Source organism: Fusarium falciforme, chromosome 14 (assembly GCF_026873545.1).
Source record: "Fusarium falciforme chromosome 14, complete sequence".
In the NCBI taxonomy this organism is placed as follows: Eukaryota; Fungi; Ascomycota; class Sordariomycetes; order Hypocreales; family Nectriaceae; genus Fusarium; species Fusarium falciforme.
The window spans coordinates 855,257-880,298 of NC_070557.1; the positions used below are offsets into that span (position 1 = coordinate 855,257).

At 50.1% G+C, this 25,042-nt stretch overlaps 6 protein-coding genes and 1 pseudogene across 7 annotated transcripts, besides 1 other annotated feature; 2 read left to right on the top strand and 5 right to left on the bottom strand.

The window, feature by feature from the left end:
• Nucleotides 1-1,527: 1,527 nt before the first annotated feature.
• NCS54_01507800 (HET domain-containing protein) lies at nucleotides 1,528-3,501 on the bottom strand (the record flags this gene model as incomplete). Its single annotated transcript, XM_053160189.1, has 1 exon — nucleotides 1,528-3,501. The coding sequence occupies one exon, from the start codon at nucleotides 3,499-3,501 to the stop codon at nucleotides 1,528-1,530; it is 1,974 nt and encodes a 657-aa protein (XP_053016164.1).
• A 4,395-nt stretch (nucleotides 3,502-7,896) lies between these two features.
• Nucleotides 7,897-9,438, bottom strand: NCS54_01507900 (annotated as a pseudogene). Its single transcript has 5 exons — nucleotides 9,162-9,438; nucleotides 8,858-9,102; nucleotides 8,557-8,804; nucleotides 8,100-8,496; nucleotides 7,897-8,037 (listed from the first exon to the last, which is right to left on the bottom strand).
• Nucleotides 7,897-9,438: a sequence feature.
• A 2,660-nt stretch (nucleotides 9,439-12,098) lies between these two features.
• NCS54_01508000 (Alpha-L-rhamnosidase) lies at nucleotides 12,099-12,764 on the top strand (the record flags this gene model as incomplete). Its single annotated transcript, XM_053160190.1, has 1 exon — nucleotides 12,099-12,764. One exon carries the CDS (start codon nucleotides 12,099-12,101, stop codon nucleotides 12,762-12,764), a length of 666 nt encoding a protein of 221 aa, XP_053016165.1.
• Nucleotides 12,765-12,947: 183 nt separating this feature from the next.
• NCS54_01508100 (Carboxylic ester hydrolase) lies at nucleotides 12,948-14,618 on the bottom strand (the record flags this gene model as incomplete). Its single annotated transcript, XM_053160191.1, has 1 exon — nucleotides 12,948-14,618. The coding sequence occupies exon 1, from the start codon at nucleotides 14,544-14,546 to the stop codon at nucleotides 12,948-12,950; it is 1,599 nt and encodes a 532-aa protein (XP_053016166.1). The 5' UTR covers nucleotides 14,547-14,618.
• A 2,394-nt stretch (nucleotides 14,619-17,012) lies between these two features.
• NCS54_01508200 (Het domain protein) lies at nucleotides 17,013-17,809 on the bottom strand (the record flags this gene model as incomplete). Its single annotated transcript, XM_053160192.1, has 3 exons — nucleotides 17,013-17,092; nucleotides 17,154-17,669; nucleotides 17,734-17,809. 3 exons carry the CDS (start codon nucleotides 17,807-17,809, stop codon nucleotides 17,013-17,015), a joined length of 672 nt encoding a protein of 223 aa, XP_053016167.1.
• A 481-nt stretch (nucleotides 17,810-18,290) lies between these two features.
• On the bottom strand, nucleotides 18,291-19,274 carry NCS54_01508300 (Hypothetical protein; the record flags this gene model as incomplete). Its single annotated transcript, XM_053160193.1, has 2 exons — nucleotides 18,291-18,462; nucleotides 18,535-19,274. The coding sequence occupies 2 exons, from the start codon at nucleotides 19,272-19,274 to the stop codon at nucleotides 18,291-18,293; spliced, it is 912 nt and encodes a 303-aa protein (XP_053016168.1).
• Nucleotides 19,275-21,176: 1,902 nt separating this feature from the next.
• NCS54_01508400 (HET domain-containing protein) lies at nucleotides 21,177-22,373 on the top strand (the record flags this gene model as incomplete). The annotated part of the gene is made up of 1 exon (XM_053160194.1): nucleotides 21,177-22,373. The coding sequence occupies one exon, from the start codon at nucleotides 21,177-21,179 to the stop codon at nucleotides 22,371-22,373; it is 1,197 nt and encodes a 398-aa protein (XP_053016169.1).
• Between the last annotated feature and the right edge of the window lie 2,669 nt (nucleotides 22,374-25,042).

The following is a 25,042-nucleotide window of genomic DNA, read 5'->3' on the forward strand; positions in this document are numbered from 1 at the left end:
TCGTACATTTATCTTCTCTGCCGGGCTCCGCAAGTTCCTAACGCAACGCCAAGGAGATTGTTGGGCTGGAGACGAACATGGCATATAGACTCGTTTGGCGTGCACTTGTCATGACATTACATGCCAAGTTCAAGTGAAACAAATTAGAGGTTCCGTTTGTAAACATCCATTCTTTTTCTGCATTGCGGGTTATTGTAGCCCATTTTCTCGCCAGGCTAAAGTCAAGCTATTGTGAGTACACTGTCACGTTGTGACATCTCCCGTGGCTCGGTGCCGTGAGGCGTAACGGAAAGTACGCATGTGAAGTCATTGCATGAAAAGGGCTGCCACCCTTGACCGCCTTCATCCTACCAGATTAGCCTCTTAGGTACTTCTGCCATCTTATCACCCTTATCACCCCTCACCGCCTACCAAAATATCATGGCCCACTGACCAGCAAACGCATACTTATCGAATCAATATCTTCCTCCCAATGGGGCTCCTAGAGGGTCTACCTAGTACTCGAACGCTCTATGCCACAGAAACCCGGAGTATAGGTCCTCCTTCGCCTCGCCTACTTGCCATACACAATGCGATTACCCATATTCTGCACCTCTCTGCAGCAGGGGACTACATCGATAAAATTCTGCGAGATATAGAGGAAAATGGCATTCGAGAGGATGGTTCTACTGAGTTAGATCGTTTGGTGAAACTCCAACAGAACGGATGGTCAGTGAGGGCTGGGCCATAAGCCGATCCGTTCTGATCACCGCAATCACCGCACGGCCCAGTTCTTGTTATGCCTCTACGGTGGTTTCGACAGTTTCCAGGCTCGTGATGTCCACAGAGGTTCAAGAGCACGGGCCGACAATTCGAGTGCTGCGGATGACCGCCCATCTCTGATATTACTTGTATGGTGAAGGGGGGCTGCAGTGAGAGATTGATCCCCCGTGGCCGGCTCTTGGCCAACGTGGGTGGGATTGTCGGAGCCAGTCTGTTTTGGGAGCATGATCCATACCAGGATCGACGTACTGATGGATGGGTGAGTAGGATGCAGATCAGCACGGTTATGGCACAGGTTGATGTATGCGGACAAGACCATCATCACTCTTTCGAGCAGTCTGGGGATTGTTATGCCGAGCTTGGTGACTTCTTGAAAGAAACAATGACGAGCAAGAACTTGGAGATTACAGATTTGGCATGGTCGACTAGGTTCAGACGATCAGACGGGCCGCCAAAATAGCAGTTACATAAGTACAGGGCCATCCACTAATACCATGGTGAAGTTACAGAGAAGGAACCACAACGGCGTAATCATGAATATGCTCAGAAACACATATATCCATGATCGTGCCAAAGTTCGTGATTGCAGACTCGTACAAAACTCGTTCAATGGAGAAATTCCTAGTCCCTAGGGCAACACGTATATGGATAAGCTCATGGTCGTGATCAAGTTGTCAGGGGTCTAAGCAACAATGATCAGCATGAGAGCACAAGGATGTCATTACTAGAAAGTTCTACCCGTAAGTCGAGGATGTTTTCTCGAGACTAGGATATCCTAAACCACCGTTTACGGAGCGAACTGGTCTCGCCATGCATAAACCCCTGAACGTACGCGTCACCCCAGAGTGCAAAACTACCATCGCATTCCTCACCCTGCGGACGAAGAACAAAAGGGATACCGCAACCTTCGAATTGACAAATTATATCACCCTCAGCCGATCCGGGAGGTACCAGTCCCATATACCCACCCTTGGTTACCGCAAATGTGTAGGAGGCCATTATCAAACCCCAGCCCTTGGTGGGCTTGATGCTCGTCTCCCCTTGCTGATCAGACAAAGCATGTTTAAGTTGCCCGCCCTCCGCCGGCTTCTTTGCGTATTCAACCAGAACAGTGACTAGATTCTTTGTGCCTACAGCTGCTGGGGAGCCTCTGTCGTCGTGGTCCATGATTCGCGTTCTCCAATGAGCGTCCTCTCGGCTCATGCCAGTGGGATATGGGTCAGGTACGAGTTCCTCCGCCATCTGAAGGCTCGCCGCGAAGTTGCTTGACCAGTGCTGTATCACCCAGTCTCTTCCAACTTGGCCAGATGCCGACTTTTCGGCGCTTCGCATGTCAAGTTCTGATACTGCCATGATGGTGCCTATTTCGCAGCCCCTGACGGATAGAAATCGGCGCCTGGGACAAATATGGCATTCTAGTTGGCAATCCCTCCACCTCTCACGTTCTGCTGCCCAGCTGCCGAGCCGTTTCTCAGTCTCAAGACCAAGGTCGGGGACCCAAGACGGTAGGAAGCCTGAGATGTGGCACTTGCTACTTGGAAGGCGCATGGTCGGCTGTCTGTATGCTAGCCCGGCCAAAAGCAAGAGATTGATGCACTTCCCGGTTTCGAGATAGTAGCATGCCACGTCTGTGTATACTTGCTCACAAGAAATGGATGGATCGTAGTTTGGCTGCAATGCCGGGACGATAGCGTCCGAGCAGAGACCGAGTAATGCATACACTGCATCACGAGGATCGGTTGCTTGTCGGTAGAATGCCAAGTCAATGACCTGCGCTAGTTTCGGTCGCTTAGAGACATCTGAACTTGAATCATGTGTCTTTAGTCTGTCGACGATGTGGGTGAAAAGTCCGAAATTCGACAGGGCCCGGGTGATACGAGAAGCCAGCTCACTCCGATCATCATTGTTATCACTCTTCTCGGTTAGGACAATACTGTCACCAGCGATGGAGTGCTTTGCAACAGACGCTAGATCTTTCCACTGGAGGCATGCGGTACCGTAAATAAGGAGCAGCGACTTGGCCAAGACAACCTCCTGGAAGATCCAGGCGCGCCCCCAGTATAATTGGGCAAGAATCCCGAACAAGGCCTCCCACATGGTGGCGTTGGAGCCGTCAAAAGGATCGAAGACAAGATCCTCGCCTTGTGCAATATTCTGCCTCAGTCTGTTCATGAAATCCCCTATTGGCAAGGTGTTGCGACCCCCGAGGTGCCCAATGACGAGTGTCGCCCGAGTGTAGATGTCCGGCATCAAAGGCAGCTGGTGTCGTTTTTCAAGAGCATCACGTTGGTTGATACAAATGGCATCGATCCAAAGATACCGCGTTCTGAAAGGGACTAAAGATTGGATAGCCGTGGCACAGTTGAAAGTAATGCGAAGGGTGCGAGGTCCCTCTGGCGAGGATAGTTGGATAGTGCACATATCCATTTGATCGCTACCCCAGAGATAGGACAGAGCCCAGAAAGGTGGTGCCTCATCGAGATGTACCGTCTCCAAGGTGCAGCAAACTGTTCCCGAGATCACTTCTAACTTGAGGAGCCGGATTTCTTTCGGGCGTATCAAGGGGGCGTACGGGTAATTGGATTCAGGACACGGTCTGTCCTCATCAAAAGCGCTCGGGAAGCTGATAGTACTCTCCGAGAGATTGAGTTTCTTATCCAATATGTGAAGTTCAACGAAGTGGCCAACGAGTAGTGCCATGAGCTTGGCCATCGTCCATCTCGGAGATACAACGTTCATTTCTGCGCGAACCGAATTGAGAGAGGAGAGTAAGATAATGGTGTAAGCGACTAAGACTAATTGCCAGGTGTTTGGAAATATGGCCAGAAGCGGCCACGTCCATGGCGGCGGGTAGTGGCTCACTAAATTGTTGGCCACGAGGAAGGCAGTGAACCTGAGGGCTCCGAGCTGTAACCACCACGACTCCGAGGGTCGGTCATAGTGGAGCTCAAAATCTCTATGCAGATGAAAGTAAAAGAAAAATTCAAAGAAACAAAGGTATGCATATATGACCAGTCCTAGGATGCTCCTCAAAGCGGCCCAGAGAGTAGTGCTCTGCTGGGGATCGATTGCAAAGACGAGGCTGGAGCACGCGGAGCATAGTATACCTGCCCCGACACCGTTGAGGACAAAAGAGAATCCGGTTTCGAGGATGAGACGGACGTTTGATGGGAAGCGTGGATGATCCAATTCCATCGTCATGACGCTGTGATGAATAGATGAGAAATAACGGGCGGGGATCCTCACCGGGTCCGAAGAGAAGCCGTGATCGCATAGATCGGAATAAAATGCCGCCGTGGCCAGAAGGCTGAGCAGAGTAGGTAACGGCAAAAACCCTGAATGTGCAATAATCCGGGTGGCGCTGTGGCTGGGTTTTCAGGCATCACTGTCAGCTAGTTACGTTGGGCTGTTTGTTCTGCCATCTTGCGAGCTACCGTTTTCTATCTGGCTGCCACGTGGAAGCGTTTAAGTTAAGTTTGGGGGGGTATGCGGGATAGAAGTTGAGGCTCAGCGATTGTTGTACGAGCTTCCACCCGGGGAACAAGAGCCTTGTCCCGGTTAAGCAACCAAATCATCCAACGCCAGAGGGTAGCAGACCAGAAGTTCCTAGACCAGTACGACCTCGAGACATCGGCACCTCAAGGCAAGCCGAAACGCTGCGACAAATGGCTCAGGCGGGAGGCTCAGGCGACCAAAAACGTGTTGGAGGAGACTGAGATGGACGCATTCGCATCGAGACGAGTTTGTCCAGCTGCTGAACGAACTTTTCAAGGTGAATTAAGATCTTTGGGACATAGTTCGCCCGAATATGGACCAGGCAAAAACGCCTGGTGTTCTTTCATCGATCCTCAAGCGAGTTGACGAATTATGTTTGGAACTCAAGGCCAGCCAAGTTGATCAGACGTAAATTACCGCCACCCTTCTGGATGTCATTGCCAAGTTTTGGCAAGATAATAGGCCCAAAGATATGGATTAAGAGAGGCTCTTCGAGCGTGTGGCTGAAGGGGTTTCTGAGAAGTTAGCGTTACAAGAAGCCACTAGAGATCCGGGACGCACCTCAGCTCTCATCCAGCGACTCCTAGAAGTGAGAAAGGTCAAACAACGGAATGTTGCAAAGGCATCAAAGTAGGAAAAAGTGATTTTGATCTTGTTGCTCTGGAAATATTCTCAACCAACAACAACCCGATCGCGAACCTTGATGGCATCTTGCCCGCTACGAGAGCCGTGAGAGAGCTCCGGGGCCAGTCGTGATTGAATGGAGTCACGTCAGTGCAAACGACACCGCCAAGGCGGATATTGTCACTCGCAACAGAGCTCTAGTAACCCTTCTGTGTTCAACGAACCACCCTGAGTTCTGTCGCTACCCAAGTCTTGGCATCTATTTTGATCGGAATTACGAGGAAGTCACGAAAGGAAATCAGCGATTTGTTTCTCGTCCGGAGGTTAGAGCAGTTAAATGCCCCCTGAGAGGTTTAATCTTTCATGATGATGTAGCTAGGTATGAGTCTTTGACTATATGCCAGAGTCCTTCTCACCAAGCTGCCCCTTCCATATGTCTTGCGTCTTCTGGTAAGCCTCCCAGAGGCGGGGTCGGGATAGTTGGGATGGTGTCTCTGGGAGCTCACTAATCTGGCTAAGCGGCAGGCTTGATGATGCGACGAAGCCTCCCGGGGTCTTAATGGCAGTCTTGACGAGATCTGGATGCTTGGCGCCAAGAGCAATAATCGCGTCTTGGTCCTGTCTGGGTAGTTCCTCCCATGGCGTGCCGGGGCAGATGATTTTGAAGGTGCGTTGCTCTTCAGGCGTAAGATCGTACACCGGAATCGGCATCTTGGATAGTGAGCGGGAGCCGCCCCAATGCTGAAGCAAAACTAGATCAACTAGAATCGATGTTGCGGGGGACTTTTGAATCGCGAGGCTTCTCAAAAAGATATTGATATGGCAACTGATTCTGCTCACCAACATCCATCTTCTTTTGGGACGGGTAGTGCAAGTAAAGGCATGAATAGTCAGATAGTGAGTCTTCCGAGGTTATCCAAACTAACCTGACCACGACTAATGGCTATAGAACAAGCAGAAAATCGACTAACCGGATATTTTAGAGCCTCCAAAGCGCCAGAGAGGCGGCGGGCCCAGACGATCCCAGCAGCTAGCCAACCAAATACCTCGCGAAAAGAATGCCTCGAAGAGCCCATCTGAACCACCACCTCGTGGACGGACCCGACGTAGCCACAGGCGCCATCGTGACGACACACCAACTCAAGAGCAAGACTTTGAGGGCATCACTAATCCAGACCCGGACGAGGTGCACCTCGCCTTCTGGGGAAAGTCACAGGAGTGGCTGGCCATGCTCGTCCTCCCGATGCAACATCTCGAAGAGGTTGGAGTGAGCGGTACTCTTGAGACGCTCCGACTAGCTGAGATTATGCCATTATGTTATGAATACGACAAATTGACAAAAGGCTACATCTGGTGGGAAGGGTACAATGAAGGATAAAAGTTGGTCACAGAGCGCGAATTTCCTGTCATGTACTTTGACGGCCAAAACTTTCCGGCCAAGAGCGCAGTTGGCTGGGTTGCCGCCAAGGACCTCTTCCAGCATCATCGCCACAAACTCACCAAACACAGCCATCAGAAATTCATCTAGAACCATTACCAGACGCTCACCAGAACTATCTCCGGAAAACTTCCGGAACGAAGAGTAGGTTAAGCAGGTAACAGCAGTAGAAACATCAACGAGGAATTCTAGTCCTCGTCTTCCAGTAGATATGCCAAATACTCTGCCTCAAACACAACCTCAACCAGAGCCTAAGCCCAACATAGAAGTAATATATATCCCAAATTCTAGGCTAGATAAGAAACCGACCGAGGACTTAAATTCTATCGAGCCTGAGATACCAAGGCTACCAAACCAAGTCAGACTTAGACCCGAACATCAGCCAAACCCAGCAAACCAAGCGAGTCATATAGGAATAGCGAACATCGAACACCAACCACGGGGTATTTCATTAAAGCCTTCTAAAGCATCTATGCTGGCGCAAGCTGCACTACCCGGGGTCAGATCTCCATGTCCAGCAGACTCAACGCTGGGGAGGAGGCCTTCCATAGCGAGCAACTAGAACCAAGAATCTCCTATCTTGAGGCAGCATCAGATCGACACTGTATTATCGTCATTGATTGCAAGGTCAGATCCTTAACAGGCCTTCCAGATGCAAGACATTAATTCCGGCGCCTTTCAATACCTCGACGCCGAACAAGTAGCGCACTTTCCAACCATGGGCCAATCAAGGGAGAGTATCTCTCACTCTCCAAGAACAAGAAGTGGATCATGCCATAGGTGCAATGCATCAAGCTCTTAACCAGCCTAGCATGCCAGTAGCGAGACCACCGGACTCTATCGATGCCGCCCTATCCGCCATGCATGCAGCCCTTGACCTCGACTCAAGGCAAGGCTCGGTGCCGAATCCCACGCTGCCTCAGTCATACCCCGGTATACCTCCTGCACGGCTCCCATCTTCAAACTTCACGGTGCCGTCATCAAGTTTCGGGGCCTTGACGCCTCCCTTGTCCCTGCCGCCAATTTCCTCCGTAATGGAGTATGAGCCAGCGTTCCAAACACCGCCTATCCTACAAGACAGGAACCCCGGTAACGCGAAGAGTGCTTCACGTGTAGATAACTACATTGACACCCTAAGGACATTAACATTAACGAATTCCGGCCAACTAACCTTCAACGCTCCGGAAATATCTGCGTCGCGCGTGGTGGGAATAGCACCCGACTTGGCCGCCTGGCTATACGGACTTCCTGTGCGCCTCATTGCTTACCTGGAGGACTATCTACGACAGTTTCATCGTCTACTTGGCATGAATGGATCAAAAGACGATTCTCCTCAGTTGACGCCGGCCGCAGTATTCGGTCGTATAAAGAGAGTTGCACTTGCCCCCTGATGCCCCGTCCCGGCTTGACAGCACTTCCGGCCAAGCCTTGTTGCGTCTCTTTCTCGCTTGGATGGTGGGTATAATTTACCGCTATGTCGATGTTCCTCCACCCAGCCTAGGTGAGAGGTATGGGTTCTCATTATATTAACACTTGGTGCCTCTACATCTATTTCCCAAAGCTTATCATGTATGCCTTCACAGACCAGCCAAAGCCCTCTCCCACCAAGGCACATACTCATCTCGACACCATTTCGCCAGTCTACGAAGAGCAGCGGTGATGACATAACATCCGTGGGAAGAATCAGAGGATCCAATCTTGATACTCTCCCAGATGATCTGGGACACTATTGTCAGCAAAGTGCATCTGGGATTAAACGCGACGACGCAACATAACATACCATTCTATCGCGCCTGCGCTCGGCAAAGTCAACACGCCAGTCAGCGCCATTGACAAAAACGATGGGAAGGATAGGCAATCCTTCCGTAGATACGCGAGGTAGGCTCTCGAGATGCCGAAAATGAGCCCGAACCCATGTTCCAAGCTGGGCTGGGCCAGTGAGCTCGCCATTAGATTTAGGATTCTTGGTCTCAATACTAATGGCTATGGGCGTGTTACCCTCATCGCTGAGCTTGACGTGGGCGATCCGGTTGTTTTGGTTGAGAGATTTGAAACGCTTGATTGACGAGTAAAGACGAGAGCCCTCCGGTGGCTCAATGAACATGCCATAGTCAACCTTGGCATCTTTCAGAAATGGATCTGGGTCACGTAGTTCTGGGTATACTCGACACTGTGTTCTGCTTGACTGTCAGCGTTCCAGAGGGACACAACATACAAACCGTGTTCTTGAAACGTACATGTTCTCATATGTGACATCCTCGTCACCCTCGTCCAGTGCAATCTCCAGCAACGGAGAGTGAACACTGTCGTTCCAGCTCGATTCGTGAGACATGCGCGTCTTACACCTGACGGTCCGACGGAGGATCGAACAAATTCGACGGTAAATGTACTCGTCATTCGCCTTGACGGTCTCGTCTGAAGTCGCTGGCAAGAACCAGATATCTAGTGGTGGGTCCGGGAAACCCTCTTGTTCCGTGATGCGGGCCTTGTCAGGCGAGTTAATATCCGAAAGGGTACGTTTGATGATGAATAACATACTTTCATCGCGTGCGGAATAACCTGGCCATTCTTGAGACTTGCCAAATCACGCATAAGAGCAGTAATCTTGTCGATGTCCTTGATTGCCCTGCGTTCAAGAGGGTACTCTTTCGCGCTACGCAACACGAGTTCTCGCTTCCGGGGACTTGATGAACCAGAGGCTGCTGATGACATGGACATGCTCGACCCGCTCTCAGAGGGCACGTAGCCTAAGCTTGCACTTGAAAGCTCCGAAAAGGCCGGTGCTGTTGTTGGTAGCTTCGTCAGCAACACTCTGTAGGAGAGGCGTGTCCAAGTGACAAACCATTTTGAGTAGGGGTAGCGTCGACATCTATGGGCATGATTTTGACCTTCTTGCTCGGGCTTGGAGTGCGAGGCGACGCCATGTTTCCAGTTTCTTGGTCGTACAGATGCCTTGAATCCTCGGTCTGTCTGATCCATGCCTCGATGAATGTGGACGTTGGGTCAGGCAGGGAATCGCCGTCGAGATACCACATGGGTCGGCAGTGTATGGTTGAAGGCTTTAGGGGTCGGTGAGCCAGTATATATAGTGCGTATGGCGGAGGAGGGACGAATTGGTATCTGTGGCCAGCAGTCTCATGGAACGGTGTTGTGTTGTTTGTTGGTAGGCATCGTCTATTGTGTGAGGGGCCCGCTTGGTTGGTGGGACAACTTTTGCTGACATAATATGGGGAGCCAATTGAATCGCGGACATTCCTTGGAAATGGCTACCCTAGACTGAGAGGTAGCTTAATCCACTTCGTCCTGCTTTCTATATCTTATTTTTCTTTTACTGCAATCACGTTAGGACGTAACCATTAGGTTATACCTATAGTGGTTTCGAAGTAGAAACCGCCCAGTGCATTTCTAAGCTGCCCCGAAGCGCGCATCTATAGCTATTGCTCGATAAGTCAATTCGTGTTGAATTGTGCCTTCACTTCCCATCAAGGCTAGTATTTATCAGTCCATCAACCACTGGTTAGTGATTCTCAGGAGGGTTATCATAAGATCTCATACTACCCTCTGGAAACTTATCCCTGAGTTTGGACAAAATCGCCATGGGTCCTGAAGCTGAGCGGCCTCGCAACATTTCGCCCGTGTGTGTGCGAGAGCCAGTGAACATGCTTGAGGGTTGCATGTGTAAGGTGGAGTCCTGGATTCCGCTGCCTGACACAGCCACGGCAGCTCCTGTGCCTTTAGAGACCAGCCATGAAAGCTTGTGCTTGGCGGCGGGTATTAAACCGAGTACCTTCCTCCAAATGAATAATTGCAGTGTCAGATAATTCTGCAATTGATCCTGCGGCTCACGGAGCATCAAGAGCCATACCACATGGCACATTAGGGTCAGTCCTTATCATCGTTGAATTTTGTGATACGTCCAAAGGAAGCCATCAACCACGCTAATAAAGAACACAGTTCTCAACTATCAGCATATGCCGCAATTCAAGCCCAGTGCTAAAAAAGCCATAGTTGGTTAGCCTTCGGTGATGGTTTTGTTGAGTTCTCGTGACGTTGTCTGGGCTGTAACACTGTAGAACGAGTTTTCATACAAACGTTCACAGCTACCTTATATCCGCGCAACACAGATAGAAAGACGGACTTGCAATTAAGAAAGTACCGCAACCGTTGGAAGCTTTCCCGCGAATGGCAGGAAATACCGTGTAACGATTCGGCGGCGCCGACCTAGTGTTCCAGGATCGGGAGTATGATGCTACATATAGAAGGGTGGATTAGAGAATGAAAAGTGGTCAACGATCTTAAATGGTTAGAGTCGTGCAATGGTTAAAGTCGTCCTATATGCCCAGGATTAATCATCTTATCCTTCCTATGACCTCTTGGACTCGAGGTGCTTAGCGGTGTCTTCAATGATCTCATCAATACCCTGCAGAGACTGGGTGGCGTCGGTAACTCATGTCAGCCCACTCTATTTGAGTCTCGTTCATCGGTGGCCGATCACTGGCGGTATTATGCCACGGTAACCCGAGATATTGGGCTCTGTTGCGACGGTGCCAGCAGTTCGGGATGAAATCAAACACGTCTTCGCTGCTACATATAAGATGGACGTTGTGCAACCTCTGAGAACAGCTTCTGGCCCATGGGCACCTAAGATGGTGCTGGCAATCCCCAGAGTCTCACTTGAGTGCTACCAGTCGGTTTTCGGTATTGGTGAAACTGAACCTCGAATCTTGTGGAGATTCGGCGGTGATGTTGTCAACTGGGAGCAGAGCTCTTACGATATTGAAGTTGCCCACAACTCCAGTGACAAACCCAACTCGTTCTCCTTCAACTCGTCCCAGTCCTCTATCTGCCATGGCTGGATGTGCCACTCAACGAAGCCGAGCCTACATCCGTGAGAGTTCGCGCTCATGGACTCTCCAACTGCAGCCAGCCTTCAATTCCCTGGTCTGACTGGGTCACAGTCAAGACGAGACTCTTCAAAGAAAGCTGGAAGAGTGTTCGACCCATTGCTTCGACTATCGAGATCAACGTTAGCGAGCCCAAGCGACCCGGGTAGTTCAGAAAGGATTTTTAAGTCCCTAGCTATGTCAAACCAGTAAGGCTTTATATCACCGCTCTAGGTATTTACAAAGCTGATATCAACGGAAGACGGGTTGGAGACTATGTCCTAGCCCCGGGATGGCAGCTATATCATCACTGTCACACCTATAATACGTATGATGTGACCTGAGTTCCTTGCACCCGGTGAAAATGCGATTGGCGCATTGATCGGGGAGGGTTAGTATACCGGCCGTCTGGGTTTCAAGGGCGGTACACTGAACCATTACGGAAACACTACTGGAGTTTTGGCACAGCCCCATGTTGAGCAACAGGTAGTCGGTCAAGATCCAAACCGATAACACCTGGGAGTCGAGCTTTGGGGCTGTGATCTCGGGAGAGATCTTCAACGGAGAACATCGCGAGGAGCGGTTGGAAGCCAGGCTTCGCCTGAGAGTCGATGAACCGCCAACGCAACCATCACAATGCACTATACTGAAGTCTTGGACAATGGCGAGTTGGCTCTCAAGCCTTTGCGAACAGCGAAGAATAAAAATATCATCAAGCGGAGTGGACATGGTATGGTTACTCCATTCATCCCTCTCATTCCTATCGAATGGTCGCCTATTCTCCTGCCCGCTGTAGTTTGGGGAGACGTTGCTGTCGCCAACCCACGGAACATCTATTAGGTATTTGATGACAAGAGAATGTTGGACGAGCACCTCCCTTAAGCCTAAGTGCATTAATGTGGGCATTACTCGACCCCCTGAAGGTCTCTGGAACAGCAGTTTCATCCAGTTTGGCAACTGGCCTGACCTGTCGCCCCGAGAATGAGCCCGGCGAGACGACAGCTCCTGACATGCTTGTTGCAGATGTGTCCTTGGTTAAGATGATTGAGACTCTAAGCCAGATCGCGGGAGCTCTCGGAGAGACGGACCTGGTTGAAACCTACAAGGATCAGCACATGGACCTCAAGGTCAAGTTCCGTGGCGGTTGGGTTCCAGACGACATCTTAGCCAATCACAATCAGGCGGCATACGCGCTCTCAGTTGGACACGAAATATACCAGATGCAAATGATAGACTGTGATGGTGTTTGTGAGCTCAGTGTCCATAACCACTTCCAAGATCTTGGTATTCTCCTTCGGCTTGACTTCCTCTCCCTCGATCATGAACAGCGCGTCATTGGTGCGTTTAGCAACGCGTGTGAAGTGGATGACAGCCGTCTTGTCGCATTTAAACGTCGCTCCACGGCGTCTCCCATTAGTGCTCGGTCAATGATGGCCTGTGTGCCGTCCCTGTCAGCTCTTGTCGCTCAGAAGTGTAGTCCTTCACCACCAGCAACAGCTGTTTCCACACCATCGCCGAGAGCCCGTCTTCCCCGGGCATTTTCCACGCCTTGGCTTCCATGATCTCTCTCACCGTTGCCTCCACCTTCGACTAAGATCTCGTCAACGGTTGCGTCTATTTGCCCTGTCTCAGCAATCCCAATCTTATTCTCAAACAATTCTTATACAACATAAACCATGTTCACAGCGATCCTCCTATATACGTATGCCACCTAACGACAGCCACAACAAGCCTAGAGCCACACCTCAGATCGTACAATTCCAACTATCGGGATTCTTCACATCCCCCTTTCCGTCCCAGACATTGCGGTACGGGTATCGGCAATGCCTACGCTCGTAGTCAAACGCGCCATCTGCAGTTCCGCCGACGTTCTTGTAGCCCCCAATCGTCTCTGGCGCAATACCCTCCTCGACCCATTTCACAATAGCCAGAAGCACATTATTTTCTGGCGTCTTGCCGCCCATGTTTCCGGCGTTATTTCCAATACGAGAAGCCCCATCTCCGCCGCTGCAATGACCACACCCACTGACGCGAAAGAACCTGTAAAACTCGTCCAGCTGGCTACTATTGAGGCCCATTGTTCGAGACAAGTGATTGTAGTAATCGTCCGAGTTCTCGGCGCTGATAAGTCCGTCCTGGAGGCCGTGCCAGTGAATTATCTTGTTGCCACGCCTGCGGAACTTAGACAGGTCTCCCTCCCAAGTTTCAATTTCATAGGGGTTCATCTCGGCACCTCCATCGTAGTCCTTGGGTCCAATCGTGTCAGGGTTCCACTTGGGGTCCTCCCAGATGACATACTGGTACCATTCTGTAGAGTAAATGAAGGGTTGCTCCGCGACAACAAAGTTGAAGAGAGCGTTAGCACCAGGGACCGCTCGAGGGTAGATGTATGTCTCATTCGTGGTATATAGGGGAGAAAAGATTTTGCGGACCGTCTCGACCTTGGCCTTGGTCAGGCAGTTCTTGGTCTGGCCCTTGCTGCAGATGAGAGCCTCAGGACGGTACTGACAGAGGGTAGGGTCCTCAAGCACGCCGTCATCGACGCCATCAATGGGCTCGTCGCACTGAGCCAGGACGCTCTTTTGCACCATTTGCCACTCGTCTGGAGTCACATGAGTAGGAGCTCCAGGGGGACCGGTGATGCCCCAGAAACTTCCAGAGCGTGCTTGAAGACCATTCCAGCGCATAGCCGGAGCACCCGCCACGTAGCCATCGTAATCTTCAGGGAAGCTCTGTGCCAACTTCATTGCTTGACGTCCACCAGTCGAGCAGCCGAGAAAGTAGGACTTGAACTTCTTGCCGTAAAAGTCCTGGGTGATCTTCTTCCCGATAACAGCACCAGTGTGTACCGCACGATAGGCAAAGTCCTCAACCACGCCTGGGTTGCGGTACATGGGCAAGCCTGAGGTTCCGTTGTGTCCGTTGTTCGTGCCAACGCTGGCGAAGCCGAAACTGTTGCCGTATGCCATATCGTTGTAGGGCATACAGCCAGCTAATCCACCATTGCCGGTTCCTAAGAACCGACCTGTCCAGTTCAAAGGAAGCCAAACTTCGACACTAACGTTTGAGGTGGGCCCCGTCTTGACTAGCATGGCCACGCGGCAGACCTCAACGTCCACAACCTGATAATTAGGAACGCAGGTCGGGTGGTTGTCGGGGAAAGTGATGTTGGTACCAGCGGAGACATGCTGGGTGAAGTATACGGTGGTGTCAGGGAGTTTGAGCGACTTCTTGAGGCTGGCGCATTTGGCGGCGAAATCATGGTTGCCTTTGTTGGGAGCTGCGCATACACCCAGCCCTTGGAGGAGGCTGGGAAGCAGCAGGGTCGAGAAGTTAACGCGCATAGTGCCCGGTGACAAACAACTATCAGACAAGTAGGTATTGAGCTCATTGCCAGCCTCCTGAGCCCGACTGAGGAGTGTCTAGACAAGGAGGGGCAAGGGCTTTATTATATACATGCCTCGGGATAAACTCTTTCCATAGATGTGCCTGGTTCCTGCGGGGTGAACGGATGGTCCCAGATAGAGCAACCAGCCAATAGTTCCAACAAAGGAGGTGGATACCTCGGTAATATCGTGCGATGAACTACCCCAGGCTTGGCATACGGCAGCTAAAGCGGGAATGACAAGAGGGAACGTTTATCCAAAGGGTAATGATCCGAGGAATATGGGCCAAAGAGGGGGACTCCGACACCTCGGCCTGCCAGAGTTGGAATAACATGCGGGGTGCATAGACGTGAAGAAAATCGGCAGATAGCAGCCACGGAGCTAAAATAATAGGCCCGAGTATTGCCCTGCTCCACTTAGTAACATTGACAATCAATTGCTGGCCTTCACCTGCCATGCTACTTTCTTGGCATGGAAATGTTAAGAAAGCAGACTCGTTTACACCATTTTCCTTAACAAGTGCAATAACCAATTCCATCCAAGAGCCAGCCAACAAACTTTGCGCTCGCCAGCGCAAACCCCAAGCTACAGGTGGTTCAAGATTTCTGCACCAAATTCGGAGAAGCTGCCTATCAGTTCACGACTGGCCCGGAACGAGAATCTACACAGATTCCCCCATTCCTAGAAACAGGCCCATATGACAAAGAATACAATACTCCCACAGGCATTTAGAGTCAAGACAAGATGAGCTGTCCTGACTACCGACATAATCTCGAGATCCGATTCTCATGGGAGAGACTCCAGTTTCGGTCTGCCACGGCACAGCAAACAACGGCGGACGAAGGAAGGAGATCCGATAGAAGTTCAAGATGGTTATCTCAATAATGGCAACTAAAGAAGATGGATCGTGCAGTCTCATTGCTGAGTCCAGATCCTCGTTTCTGACGGTTCGCGGCCGAAGCCCCAAGAGCTTTGCCGTATCTGAGGCGTCTCAGATGCCTGCATTGGATGCGTATTGGCTCAAGAACGAAGTGACAGGACTCGAGAAACATCTTCCAAAGAGCCCGGCGGCGCTGGCGGCAATATTGTAGTGATATTTACATCAGAATCTGGCGACTTTCCTAACAGGACAGCGACGGCTGCACCTGTGCGCCGCTGTGGAAGTATTGGCATCGAGCATGGTCCGCGGCTCACCAGCATGCTAAACAGCGCAGTTCTTCCTCGATTCAAGGCGTTTCGAAGATGAGAACGGTGTGGAGGCGTTGCAGGATATTGTCACGAATGTTTAGTTGCACGCGAGGGGGCACCAACGTGACACAGTTTTGGGTCCGATATTGTACTGACAACGATGGAAGAAAGAGAGGAGAATAGCCTCAAATATAGTCGGGCTATTCTTCTGAACCACATGATGCACTCTAGAGCCAGCCAATTCTTGTATTCAGTAGAGTTCCAGCTCCTTTTCCTCAGCCAATAAAAACGCACTCTCTTTGTTGCGAATCGAACCAATACCAATCCGGCGAAAGCTGGGGTGCCCAGTTGGTGTCTCCTGCGAGGAACTTGCAACCGGTTCTAAGATAAGAAACGTATCCCTATGAAATTTAGATTTCTCTTGGAACCTTGATCGTACGAGCAGGCAGGTATAAGTATCGAAGCCATCTCGTGAAATGGTTGCATCGTCGAATTGTCCCGCACAAGACCAAGGGATCGGGCTAGAAGGGTCCAATTCTTCCCCCTCCAGATGAAAATAAGGAGGGTTAGATTCGAATTCTGGGGCGATTCGAAAGCGGAGATCCTTAAGGGGCCCCTTGATGACCAGGGATGTCGACTGCACGCTGGATGCCATTGCCAAGCCGGTCCAGGTGATGTTACATGTGGATAGGAGAACATGGTCTTGTTTGGTCTCAAGATCTTGCATCGAGAGGGTCCAGTAGTCGAAGAAAATGGGGGCATTGCAAGACAGCCAAGTCCAAGAGGGTATGTTGGCCATGCCAGACTCCTTCGCCGGTCCTATTCGAAGCCATAGAAGGTCCCCAGCAAATGATTCCCTCCATAAGCCTAGGAGTGGCGAATAACCCGTCGTTTGCTGGTATTGACTTGTAATCCCTGCCGTTGCTGCGATTCTGTCGGCTGGAAATGTAAAGTCTCTTGTGGAATAATTTTCAATCCACTCATGCCAGATGCGCTCTTTCCGCCTCGAGGGTGCAAGCTTCAAGTTACGATCATCGCTTAGCAGTTCCAAATCTTCAAAGGTCTCGCCAGCTTGTGTTTTATAAAAACATCTGCATTGCCAATGGATCTCTGGCTTCATACAATGTACGATGCGGTGCGAGAGAAGCTCCTCTTGCAACACCCAGCCCCGGGTGCTCAAGTGTGTACTGCCCTGAAGCTTTCGTGGTGTTCGGGCTTGGAATCTGATCATAGTGCTCAGTAGCTGACCTTGTTGCTGATCTTGTTGCTGATAAACGAAAACGCGAGGACCAGGCCCCTCAATGGCAGCTCTGTCGCTGGGATCAAGAGAACTCTCAGTCACAGAGTCCATAACGTCGTTGTCTTCCAGAAAGCAACCTTGGGTACTATCTAGAGCGTCGCTGGCGGCGATGTTGATTGTGCTTCCCAAGTACGTGTCCCTCATTTGAACCGCCTCTGCTTGCCAGTCCTCAGGGTCATCCTGTATAATGCACAGGGAATCAATCCAGAGGTAGCGGATACCGAGAGACCGTGTGATGTTGACAGCATCCCGAAAGGTTCGCGGAAGCAAATCTTCCGAAAGGGACTCCTCAAAGAGGGATTTTGTCTTTGTCGTGGTTTGTATCGGCACTTGGTGGCCCCAGGAATGGCTCAAAGTTGCATAACGAATTGGGTGCTTGTTTTGCTGAATCTGGTTCCTCGCCACGATACGAAGAGGTTCGTCGACTTTAATATCAAGCATGCGCGTTGGGTACTGTTTTGCGGCCGGATGACAGACCTTGTGATTTGATTCGCAGTCCTGAAGCCATTCATTCAGAGTTACGATTCGATCTTCAGACAGCATTCTCTGCTCATTGGCTTTACCGAACCGCCAAAATTTTGGATGCTCAAGGTCTGCTCATACAATATAAGCGTCTTTCAAGAAAAGCGTTTGATTGGTTTCTTGAATGCAGTTTACCTTTGCGTGCAGGTTGGGACGAAATTCCAATCGTATCCACACAGACGTACTCCAGTCCCAGTTGCTTGACGTCCATGGTCGTGTGCAGGACTGCCCAGGATATCCTCTCGGTCTTCTTTGCATTTACAACTTCCAATAGAAGCTGGGGAGGTGAATTTAGGGTGGCACCTGCAAGCAGTGATGTCGCCATGGAATACTTCTCTGACAACGACAGGTCCCATATGCTAGAACATAGAGGGCAAGACCGCGCTGAATCCTGAAGACGCTGGATATCCTGATGCCATTCACACCGTTGGGCCTTCCCACGTGGCCCGCAGTAATCCATGATCCAGCGAATGACACCTAGACATAGGCCGCATGGCGTCTGCGTTGGTCGATCCATATTGATACTTTCGAAAAGATGCAGTTGAGGGGTTTAGTTAACACCTGTCGCGCTGCTTATTTATAGAACTGCCATTGCATTGGGGAGCTTTCTTAGTCATAAATGACTAAGAAGGGGGAACAGAGCCGTAAATGTCTACTTCCCAATGCCCATTGCCCATTTTAATTACTCTAAACTAGATCTTTAACCTCTTTGACCGCATGTACTCGTAATCAGGCATAGCTGCACGAACCCAGCTCTCCAGCTTGCTCCCATCCTCGTCACCGAACTCGGCCCGCCACTTGGCCGCCTCTTTAGCAACATCAAGATCGCCAGCGACCTTGTCAAGATTTACACTATCGCTAGCGCTAAGTGAACTCAGCATCATTCGTGCCATAGCTGACATGCTGCTGAGCTCCTCTTGAGATGCCTTTTCCTACGAAAAGCGTAACTTGTCGGGATCCAATCCGGTAAGTCTGGCGTACTTCAACATTAGCTCTGGGGAGGTCATCATGTCATCCGCATCCAGTACAAGCGGCCGCTCTCCCCCATTATCGTGCTCGGCCTCGTAAAAGTCAAATAGACTCCTGCTCCAGGTCGAAGACCTCTCAATGATGCTGGGCTCTTTGTCCGTACGGCCCAACACGTCGCTGCGTGCCGCGCGATACATCGAGGCGAGTGATAATGCGGGGTGTCGGATAAGAAATGTTGGCTTGGTCTTGAGGAATTCGTCCGAAAGTACAGTCTTATTTAATGAAGAGCGTGTACCACTCCCCAGCACCGTGGGTTTGCCAATCGTAGCGCCTTTCCCGTGAGCGAATTTGGACTCGAAGAACGGATGGTTCAGCAGCAGAGCGTGCTCCTTGAACAAGACCAATTGGCCTTCGCTTTCGGCTTTCTTTATATAATCCAGCAGGTTGTTGAAGCATTGTTGCTCAACCTCGTCGATGTCTTTCTTCTCCTCGGTCGTCCATCCAGACATGGGCTTCCCCAGTACCACGTAGCGCTTGAGGATCGACGGCAACCAGAAGTACCCGCTGCTCTTTATCGGCCGGGCGCCCTGTCCCTCAAAGTGAAGGATCCGGACAAGCAAATTCGATGCGGTACGAGGCGATGTCACAAGCAAGTGACAGGCGGCCGAGGTAGGGCGCATCGTTGTGGTTATGGCTTCTGTCAACATATTGTTCTTTGCTATCGGTGACTTGAGCTCAAGCTCAGATCAAACGAGTTAAATAAACAAATGAGCCAGCATGTACCCAAGACTGTTCTTGTGAACAATTCAGGCAATAAATGAGTAGTAAAGTCGGGGTCATCCCGACAATTCTAACACTTATCAATCCAACTCGTCTTACACCGTGTGAGAAAGGCGAACTACCAGTTATAATCCTTACCTCTTTCCGTTGTATAAGCATATGCTGTGGTCATAAACAGGGGGCCAATCCAATTAGAATACACCAATCAAGTGATACCTTGATGAGGAAAAATGGCGCCTGTCTTCCTGTGACGCTTTGAGCTGGATAAGAGGAAGCTGATGCTTTATACGAGGAGTTCGACCATGAAACCAGTCATCTCTAGAGCAGATATATCATTGCGTCACTTATGAAACAGACGTTGTCATTGGCCATTCTTCAATATGCTACCAGTAATGGAAGGATTGCTACGCCACCATCGGGAAAAACAAAGGGCGTGAAATATGATGTGGGGTTGTTATTATGCGGGCTGACGGTCCGGACGCGAGCATGCAGTCAGCACTTGAGGGTCATCTCAGATGCTGTCTATTTCATGGCAGGGTTTCCGCGTAATAGCGGTGGAGAATAACAGCCGTAAGTGAACTGGCGTCTGAGTCAGAGTCGTACGATCTTATTTCATACTTGGCGCTCCATTATATAAACGTCTGGGCGTCAGCGTTCCGCGCGATTTCCATTCCTTTTAGAGCCTGGCTTGAGTTTTCTTTCGTTTTCCCAATTATTGCACCACTAGGAAAACAGCCCGAGTTCTTACTTACACACCCTCTCGGATCATAGGCTAAAAAGGGCGTTGTTGAACTTTCCTTGGATCCTAAGCAATCTAGTCTTTTCCTAAACCGACCGTCTCAGACATCAAAACATGACCTTGTGCAATCTATGCAAGGGCATACCCTGGGAAACACTTCCTTCAGTCCCACCAGATCTCGACGTTGAATTAAGCGGGTATCCATACCTCCAACCATTCTACCGATGGCCTGAAGACATTAGAGGCTACTCTCATCATCAAAGCCTCGAAGCCTTGCGAAATTCCGCCACAGTGTTGAACTGTCATCTCTGCCGCCTGGTTCTTAAGCAAGTACAATCATGCCAATCAGAGTTGGAAGAGCTGAAGCCGAAATGGGAAGCCGATACGATGACCCGGTACGACTGGCCATTATGGGAACTTTGGATTGTGAAGCGAGAGAATGGGGGAGATGGATTTTGGGTCATGAGTTTGACGGATGGAGCAGAGAAAAAAGAGGTGAGGCTGGTGGCGGCGATTGGACTTTGTGTGAGAGATGGTGAGACTGCGCAGTTCATTTGACCCTTGTTTGGTGTTGACGTCCCCAGGTGACCCGCTCGAGTCGATCATTCACGGCCGACCAGTCGAACAACACGGAGGAACTTTGACGGCAATCTCAAGAGCCCGCAAGTGGCTGAAGGAGTGCAACGAGCATCCTAGCTGCAGTCCTAGCGAGACACAATTGCCATCTCGCGTCATCTACGTGGGTGTCGATACCAACAGCCCTCACGTGAGGCTCTGCGAGACCGAGACACATGAATGTGGAAAATATATATGTTTGAGGTATTTTCAGCCGGCAGTCTATGAGCAGTACTAAGGAGTGTATTGTGGCTAATGTCCATCATGAAGCTATTGCTGGGGTAGTGAGCAGGCATGCACTACAACTCAAGCCACGCTTGCAGATCGAAAGCGCCAAATCATAATATCCGACCTACCCAAGACGCACCAAGATGCTATTAAACTGGCACGAGAGCTAGGAGTGAGATATCTGTGGATAGACAGCATCTGCATATGTCAAGATGACCACGAGAATTGGGAGCGGGAATCGGCCAACATGCTGTCCATCTACTGCAATGCCTATCTGACCGTCGCTGCTTCGAGAGCCAAGGACACCTCTGAAGGACTCTTTGGAGAGAGGCCGACTAGGGAATACGTTGAGTTCGGGTACACATCTGGTGACCTACAAGGGCAAGCTTTGGCGTTTAATCTACCCCTCCACGAAGAAGCCATCTCCAGCGACTACCTATCTATGCCGGATGAGCCACTCTCGGATCGCGCCTGGGGTCTACAGGAACGTGTTCTGTCACGTCGGATGCTTCTTTATGGCACTCAGCAACTGTTTTTCGAATGCAACGAGGGATTTCGAGGGGAAGATGGTCTGTCCATCAAAGACCGATTCAAGAGTGTGCACGAGAAGTTGGAAGAAGAGTCCGAGGGAATGGAACAACACCGAAACGAGGCCAGTTGTGATGACGAAAAGATTTCCAACAATAAAGCGGCATTGCTGGGATCATGGTACAGCCTTCTCTGGTTATACGGACCACGGAAACTCACAAACGCCTCTGATAAACTCCCCGCCATTTCTGGTCTTGCTAGCGTCTTTGCAAAACGGCTTGACGACGAATACGTGGCTGGTCTTTGGCGTTCCCACCTCATAGAAGGACTTCTATGGCAAGGGTTGAGATGCAGACGAGTGCAAGAGTACAGATCGCCTTCTTGGTCATGGGCATCCATGGATGGAATTCCCGGCCTAGGCGTCGAACAGGATTACGATACCTTGGCCAAGGTCCTGGACGTCAAGGTGAATCTTAAAGGCGTAAATCCTTACGGCGAGGTCACTGACGCAAGGATCAAGATACGGGGGCCAATGGAACGTCTCTATCTTGCTATCGAGGACTGGGACCCTAATAAAGCAGGCTTCCCTTATGACAACAATCCGAAAGTGCGTACTGCAAACGGCAAACCTGAGGGTACCCACTCCCGCTTTGACTTTGACTTCACAGCTGAAGATGCTCCGCAGGAGGCGCTGAAGATTGTGAAGAGTTTAGAGGGGGTGGAGATTTTTGCTTTGATGTTGTTGAAGGTGACGGAGGGGAGTTACGATGATCAATACCAGGCTTTGATTGTTTCAAAGGTGAAGGGAGGCGAAGAATATCAGAGGCTAGGGTTTATTTTCCTTGATGAGGAGACGTTGGGACGAAGACCGGAGGAGCAGGCTGAGGAGGAAGCGCCTATAGTTACGCTTGTGTAAGGTGGTTTAACTTGAGTAAGTAGGGACCCTGATAGATTGCCTACGAATGTCCACGGGCCATTTCACAACCTATGTTTGCTTGACGCAGTTGTGCAAAAGCGAGTCACCTTCGGGGGCAATGGGTTGTTAGGGGGCTGCGGTCGCCATCGTGTCGAGTTGGCAAACATGAGCATGCAAGGTACCGAGTGGCCTCGTCCCTGCCATGGTCGTTGAGATCGTTCCGCGATGGTCTGCATCGGAAAAGCGAGTTCATCTGCGATTGTTAATGGCCTAGGTACGGTATGATATGGTGGATGGGATGGATCGATGGATGAAATGCCAACATCATGGCATCGCATCCATGACGAAGCAGTGCAGGCGCAAGGCCACGGACGGGCGCAACGACAAAGAAATGAAGCAAGAGGAATGCAGACAGAAGAGACACGAATGTCACATCGTGACTCGAGAGACCTTGGGCGCTTGAGCAAGGCAAACCGATGCATCATGTAGAATATGTCATCGACAAGATGATCGGGTAAAGTGATGGAGGGAGAAGGAAGAGAAGAAAACGAGAAGTTTAAGCATGACGGAGGGAGAGATCAAAGACAGGAAAGCATTCCCCTACTCGCTTGGAGCAACAAACAGGGGAGTTCGTAGCCATAACCAATCATATGGCAGATCCCGGAGGGGCTGGGTCCATGCCGTGCTTGGTATTGAGGACAGGCGTGATTGGACCACTGCCTTTGTGTTGCTATTAAAGGTGCCTGATACCAATTGGCCCTAGGGACGGCGCGTTCTCCTTTGGTCAGTGGTACAAGGGCCTTAACACTTTGATTTTGGCCTGGCACCACGCGGCGTGCTAATCTTACAATACCACCTGACAACCAATCGAAATGAGTCATCAAGACTGTATTGCTACGTGCGGGATAGAAAATTCACTTTGTCAATCTCTACGTGTTTTCACCTTTCCACAGTGAAAATCATGTTTGTTTTCACTTGCACGCCGTAATAGTTTCAACTCATCGACCCACATGTCCAAAAGCCATAGGTGAGAGGTCACATCTTCGGGGTCTCATCACTGAGACTTGGTCGAATTCTTTCTCATCGACAGGACCGGTTCATAACTTGTTGGATGGAGACTCTAACAGTTTGCCGGCCTTATACTATAAACACGAATTGCAGCAGCAAGCTGATTGACTGTGCTATCAAATTCCGAAAACACCATGATGCCATGTACACAGTATTGATCCTCCTTCAACCTAGATGTTGCCGACGAGGCTTAACTAACCCAAAGCTCCTTGAGTACTGTCCCGTCGCTGAACACCGAGGGTTTCTATGACCACTGCGCACTGAACAGACCTACCTCCTTTTCATCTGTACGATGCCACCCCTGGCGGAATCCTGCTATCCTAAAAATGTATGACAATTTCCTTACGTACATATAGCAAGCCTCATTATGAGAACATCGGAAAGTTCAAGGGGCAAATTGAGCCAATTGTTTAATTTTTTTTTTTAATTTTTTTTTTTAAAAAAAAGAAATGAACGGGATTTTGTTCGAAGCATCCCTATTATTGCCGCTATGGGCCGTCAATAGGTAACCCCACTGAAGGGCTTTCGTCGCGCACGCAGGTGCTCGGAATGCTCTATCCTGTGGCGATACTGGAGCCACTAATAGCCCGCTGGAGGTCAATTCTGTAAACACGACCTCTAGGCTGACCCTTTCACAGCAATCCGTCCTTGAGACGCAGTTCAGAGGACATAAGCACCGGTGTTCTCAACTGCCACAACCATGAATGTTCCAAGACACTGTCGAGAATAAATATTTTGAGACTGCCGATCCTTCTGTCTTTATCACGGATATGTAAATGCCGAAACGTCCTCTACCTGTAAGTCTCGCCCTTCTGGGGGTTGGCTCGTAAGAGCAATGTAACTGATATATAGGCGATCGACGAAACTTTATGGCCATGGCCGTCTACTAAAACAGTGTTCAAATAGGAAAGGCCATTACTTTTTCTCCGTTCCACGTCCTCCGAAGAACCCGTAGTAGCCTCAACTAAGTCAGTAAAGAACAAGACGGAGGGCACTCAAGCTTTACTTAACTTCCAGCCGGTTCACGTTAGACTATACAGTACTGTGATTTATGCTCCAGTCACGTTTTCACAAGTATTGGCGGTTGGTATTTAATGTTGGCCCTCGGTGAGAGATTGTCCGTCTTGAGATGAAGTCATGAAAATGGCAAAAATAAGACATTAAATCCAGAAGTAAGGGATATATCGATAAAGTTGAGTGATATGCGCATACGGTTTGCGCTGTCGCGAAGCTTTTATGAGTAAAAATGCTGATAGCCCTCAGTTTTGCCCAAAACTCCCCAAGTCAACAGACGATATCAGGAAATCCACGAATCCGGTCATAGCCATCGATAGGCAACACGCAATAGCTTTGCAGTAGTTAGAAGCTTTACTGAGAGCATTGATGTTTGAGTTAATGGCAGTGGGAAGCAATTTCCTGGCGTGGCCTTTTCGCGTCTGTCGACACCACAAGAGATGTCATGAAAGCCGCCACAATGGGGATTGAATGGGTTCAATCAAGTATATACTACTTTAAATAGCCGAAAATATTGTCCAGACCATTTTGCAGCCATTATTTCCCGTTTATAGGGCTTTTCCTAAGATGGCCGTTCACATTGCACG